Source organism: Lactuca saligna, chromosome 2 (genome assembly GCF_052625555.1).
Source record: "Lactuca saligna cultivar CGN05327 chromosome 2, ASM5262555v1, whole genome shotgun sequence".
Classification (NCBI taxonomy): domain Eukaryota; kingdom Viridiplantae; phylum Streptophyta; class Magnoliopsida; order Asterales; family Asteraceae; genus Lactuca; species Lactuca saligna.
In genome coordinates this window covers 128,681,118-128,685,907 of record NC_136418.1, presented here as the reverse complement: position 1 = coordinate 128,685,907, position 4,790 = coordinate 128,681,118, and the positions used below count along the sequence as shown (strand labels likewise).

The following is a 4,790-nucleotide window of genomic DNA, read 5'->3' as shown; positions in this document are numbered from 1 at the left end:
AATATACACGACTTTTGAACATGAACACAAACACGACACAAATACGACATTACATGCTATTATCGTGTCGAATTTCTAACACAAACACGACACGACAACATATATGTTTGGACTGGTGACCTAAGGGACCCTTTTTGTTTTGTTTTTTTGCCTGAGGCCTCATATATTCTTGGACCGGCCCTGAATTTAAGTGTGGGAGAGTTGTAGCATCTGTTTTCTAGATTGAATCAGTGTAGGGCATAAATGAGTTAAATGCATGATTTTTGAGAAAAATCATGTGTCACGATGTGACCATAGTTTGGGCACGACATGACAAGCCAAAATGAAAACACGTAAACTATAGGTACATGTGTCTAACGTGGTAAGTCGTTTGCATTGGTGGAGGAGAGGTACATGTTCGAAACTCCCTCCCCTTGTTCTCTAAAAAAATGATCCGTCTAGTTGACATGCCTTGTGCCATATATTACATTATGAAAAGGTAAAAATGGGCTAACTTGAAGAAATTTGTAGGTTTCTTGAGTTTTTCTATCCAAAAAATAAAATAAAATTTGGGACGTAATCGTTATTTTTCCCAAAATAATGAGAATTTTCTAGAGATTTCTCTTACGCTAGCAACTTGCTACTTTTATGATGTATTTAATATAGTCTTTTCCGTTCAATAAAGAAAATACACAATGACTTTTCTAAACGATGTCTATTTTTGGGATGAAAAACAACTATAATTTCTCAAAATCTTGAATCATACGGTAATTATATAATTTTCTGAATATGCCAATTTGAGATATCGTTACATTTACGTATACTTTCAACAACTTTTAAAATCTTCCAATCCGCTTTCTCTTTACCTAAACTTACCTATATCCATTAGGTTGTAAGGTATACTTGCGACGCCCTCACACAACACCTTTAGCTACATCAGCAACCTTCATACAACACAATAGGGGTTGGTCATCACACATAAAAGAGAAGGAAGAAGAAGAGAAAGAGGGTGATGAGAAGAGACGAGAGAGAAATGTTGTGTGAGAGAGATTTCTTGTGTTATAGCCGGTGGCAATGGCCACGACTCATCACGCCATGGAACGCACAGGTGGTGTTTGCGATTTACAACATAACATCCGAGGTTTCGAGATAAACACAACCTTAGAAAATATAGATCAAATCCATCAATTTTTTCATACACGAGTTGAAATTACCTAATTTGCCAATGAGATTTTTCTTGTTTAACCTATCATTAATAGCAGTTTATTAATGAATGGAGTTGATACCTACAAGATCAAAAAGATCAAAATACTGGCTAAGTATATAGGCTTATCTATCATAATTACAGTAAAAACCGAGATAAATTTGTCCCTTAGTATATTATACTATACATCATAATTCAATACACAAATATCAAAATACATTGAATTTAATTGTTATTAGAACCAAAAAAAGTCCCAACGTTTATTGTAATATAGTCAGAATTCAATCTTTGTTACGTGGACTCGGGCTATGTTGACTATGGGGACTCTGGCTATGGGGAGTTTGGTTAATTTGATTTATCCTTGCAGCCGCCGCTAGCGACGCCGCAACGCCACCAGGACGGGTGGTTAGATTCGGATCGTTTCTCAACTCGGCTCCGATGACTCCCTCCGCATCTCTTCGTGTCACCGGTTTATCCGCCGGTAGCTTCGAAGTTGCTTCCTGTTTTACGTCAAAAATGAAAACCCTAGATTTTCATTCGAATTCAAAAGGTTTTCTTCTAGTAGTTGGAAACGATAAATACAAAATGTAGTTGGAAAAGGAGAGTGATTTATGTTTACCGCTAGAATCTCGCTCAATTTCGTTTTGTCATCGTCTCGTGCGACGCGAGCGTTTCGGGTGGCTGCTGATTGAGCTGCCGCAGCAACGCCGCCGGGAACGATATTGGTGCGACCAGTGGCTCTTACTTCCGCTGCTTGTATGGCGGCAGCATCACTGTAATCCACCGGCCTGCTGCCTGCTGTTAAAGCTGTGGCTTCTAGTGCTTCTCCAATGGTGATGTTTCCTCGTTCAAATATGGCTTCTGCTGCTAGTGGTGATGCTTGCTGACTGCTTTTACCTCCGACCTTCAATCATATTCAGTTTTGGCAAACTGTTAACTTAAAATCTCACCCAATTCGTTCACATACGACATGAACTTTAAAGATCTTGGGTCGTGATGCATTTGATATATTATTGTTTCATAGATCAAAATAGATGATGAATGGATCAAACATGTTGGTTGAAAGTCATCAAAAATATATTCAAATTCATATAACCTTTTAAATTACCTTCTTCCAAAAATATTATTATGGTAATAACTAATAATTTACATCTCTTGTAATCATATTTAACATATTGTATATTAACAAAATAGGTGTTTACCGATCCAATATATTTTCATTCTATTTTTGAAAAAAAAAACAACTCAATTATTTGTATTGCACTAAATTTTTTATATTTTCTGAAATTGTTTAATTTGAAGTTTTGAAATTGGTAAAGCCTAGACAACCACAAATGATTGATAGTAACCGGCTTTTAAGAGTTTGTCGTATAAAATCGCTTAGAGTATAAAATTCCAGAAAATATATAGGTTTTAACACAATAAAAAAAAATATAATGATTTTTTTAATGGTTGAATAAAAATAGGTTGAGTTACTATGAGTTTATAAAGACTTAAATTAGACTCTCAAAAAAATAAATAGGTTTTAATACATTAAAAAATACTCCATAATAAGTTTTTTTAATAGATGAAAATATGTTTATCATAACAAGATTTCCAAAATATAACTACCAACCCGACCTATTTTGACCAACACAAAAAAATTTAGCTTTTTGGACAACCTTTCTATTTTGTTACCTCAAATTGATCATAGTTGAAAAGCCAAGGTGAATGCAATAAAATTTGACTCCTAATATGGTTTCCTAGGTCTTTCTAAAACAATAATAACAATCTTATTTTTTGCATGACATGCATGCAAGATTTTTAAAGAAAAACATAACATAAACCAATGTGTATCTAATTGTATTCACCTGTCCACCATTGCTCGGTTCATTGGTTGCTGCACGTCTGGCGGACACACTAGTCTCGATATTATCCATTGCTTTAATACTAAGATCTTTATGTTCTTGAATATGTGTGGTGGCATTATTATGGTGTTCTTGAGCTTCTTCCCCCATTTGGGGTTTCATAGGTTGTTCTTGGCTCATTGATCTCTTTGTGTTTTGCGTAATCTACTATGAACACTTCCCAAATTAAGAACTAATTTCTTACCTCCAGATTTGAAAAACTTTTGCATAATATATGCATATACAAAAAGGATTGAAGGAATGAAGGGTATATAACAAATAGGGTCAAAAGTTTGTGCATGAATTGTAACAAGGTGTTGACAGGTGGTGGGTTCGTTTACCACACATATGGGTGAGACTTGGTCTTTTGTTTTTGTTAATGAAATTGTGTATGTTTGCAATGTTTCTACGATTTGCTGGTTGTAGGGTTGGTATGCCGTGATTTTCGGAGAAGAAATGTTACGTACAAAGGCTTTTATTTTTGGCTTTTATGAAAGGGTTCAGCTATTTGAAAATGTCTTTTGAGTTACGTCTTATTGTGGTTTTGGGGGTTTATTTATTTATTTATTTTTCCTTTCTGCCTATTTAGTCTAGACATTATTTACCGGACTTCGTGTGTATATATATATAAGTAAAAACATAGATATTACCAAAGGACTTATAGGGTAGTGGTATAGGAGTTGACGAAAAAATGCCCCTCAACCTTGTGTAGATTTAGGAGTATGATGGTGAGGGTGCGTGTATAGCCGATTCTTAAAAAACATAGTATATCCATGAGATGAGATTCATAATATAACATATTCTACTCTATAACACTACAAAAAATAAAAGTATTATTCTCGACAATTGTCGGCTTGTCGCCACTAAACACCCCCAAGCAAAAGCAAAAGGTATTGGCCGCGATATATCGTCGCAATTGACCGTCGACACTAAAGCATTTTTTTAACATTGCAGCTAATCTATAAAAGCAGTATTTAAATGACTATTATAATCTATAGAAACAATATTTAAGTTGCAGAAACATAGAATCCACATCATCATACAAAAATCTTAATATAAAATCTACAACATATTAAAGTCGTTGACAAACGTACGATATTGATATTAACAAAATTATAAAACAAAACATAAACTAGTCATCATCACCATCTTCAAGCTCCTCATCATCAGCCCCGGTATCATCTTGTTGCGACAACGATCGAAACCAATTTGCAAGTTTCATGATCGTCCTCCTACAAAATAAATATGTACATTAATATAAATATCAACAAAATAGCATCTAAGCTATCTATAACAACCCGAAATTTCTATCTTATTCAAACGTGCAATTCAATCAAAGTCAGACTCGTTTCTGCTATCTTTTAGCATTGTTTAGAGTCAATTTGAGTGTTCCAAGCCTAGTACCTTCAAACTTAGGGTTTAGAAATGGGTTCCATAAGTTCACCACTTTTCAAAATGGCCAAACACTCCTTCATGAGGAGTGTACGGCCGTCCACTTGGGTGTGCGGCAGTACACCCCCTCCTGGCCGTACACTCTCACGTATATATGTGAGACTTAGCCTTCATTCAGCTCTTTTCACACTCCTAGGCCAAGAAATTGATTCTCTCTCAACTATCATTGCATTTTTTTCACCTAGATCTTCAATATGTAAGTGTTACCTCCTTTGATTCGTTGATTCATTACACTATCTAGTGAAGATCCATGATTTCATCCATGAAAT

At 35.0% G+C, this 4,790-nt stretch overlaps 1 protein-coding gene across 1 annotated transcript; it reads right to left on the bottom strand.

The window, feature by feature from the left end:
* Window positions 1-1,262: 1,262 nt before the first annotated feature.
* Window positions 1,263-3,296, bottom strand: LOC145029076 (Seed maturation protein). Its single transcript, XM_078977707.1, has 3 exons — window positions 3,034-3,296; window positions 1,803-2,087; window positions 1,263-1,683 (listed from the first exon to the last, which is right to left on the bottom strand). Exons 1-3 carry the CDS (start codon window positions 3,208-3,210, stop codon window positions 1,465-1,467), a joined length of 681 nt encoding a protein of 226 aa, XP_078833833.1. The 5' UTR covers window positions 3,211-3,296; the 3' UTR covers window positions 1,263-1,464.
* Window positions 3,297-4,790: the final 1,494 nt, after the last annotated feature.

Bases quoted from the DNA above. Each gene is read 5' to 3' on its own strand.
- LOC145029076 (XM_078977707.1), bottom strand. From the start codon at position 3,210: ATGAGCCAAGAACAACCTATGAAACCCCAAATGGGGGAAGAAGCTCAA. The intron at 2,088-3,033 runs GTGAATACAATT...ATATGATTGAAG, and splicing joins AACCGAGCAATGGTGGACAG to GTCGGAGGTAAAAGCAGTCA. The intron at 1,684-1,802 runs GTAAACATAAAT...GACGTAAAACAG, and splicing joins AATTGAGCGAGATTCTAGCG to GAAGCAACTTCGAAGCTACC.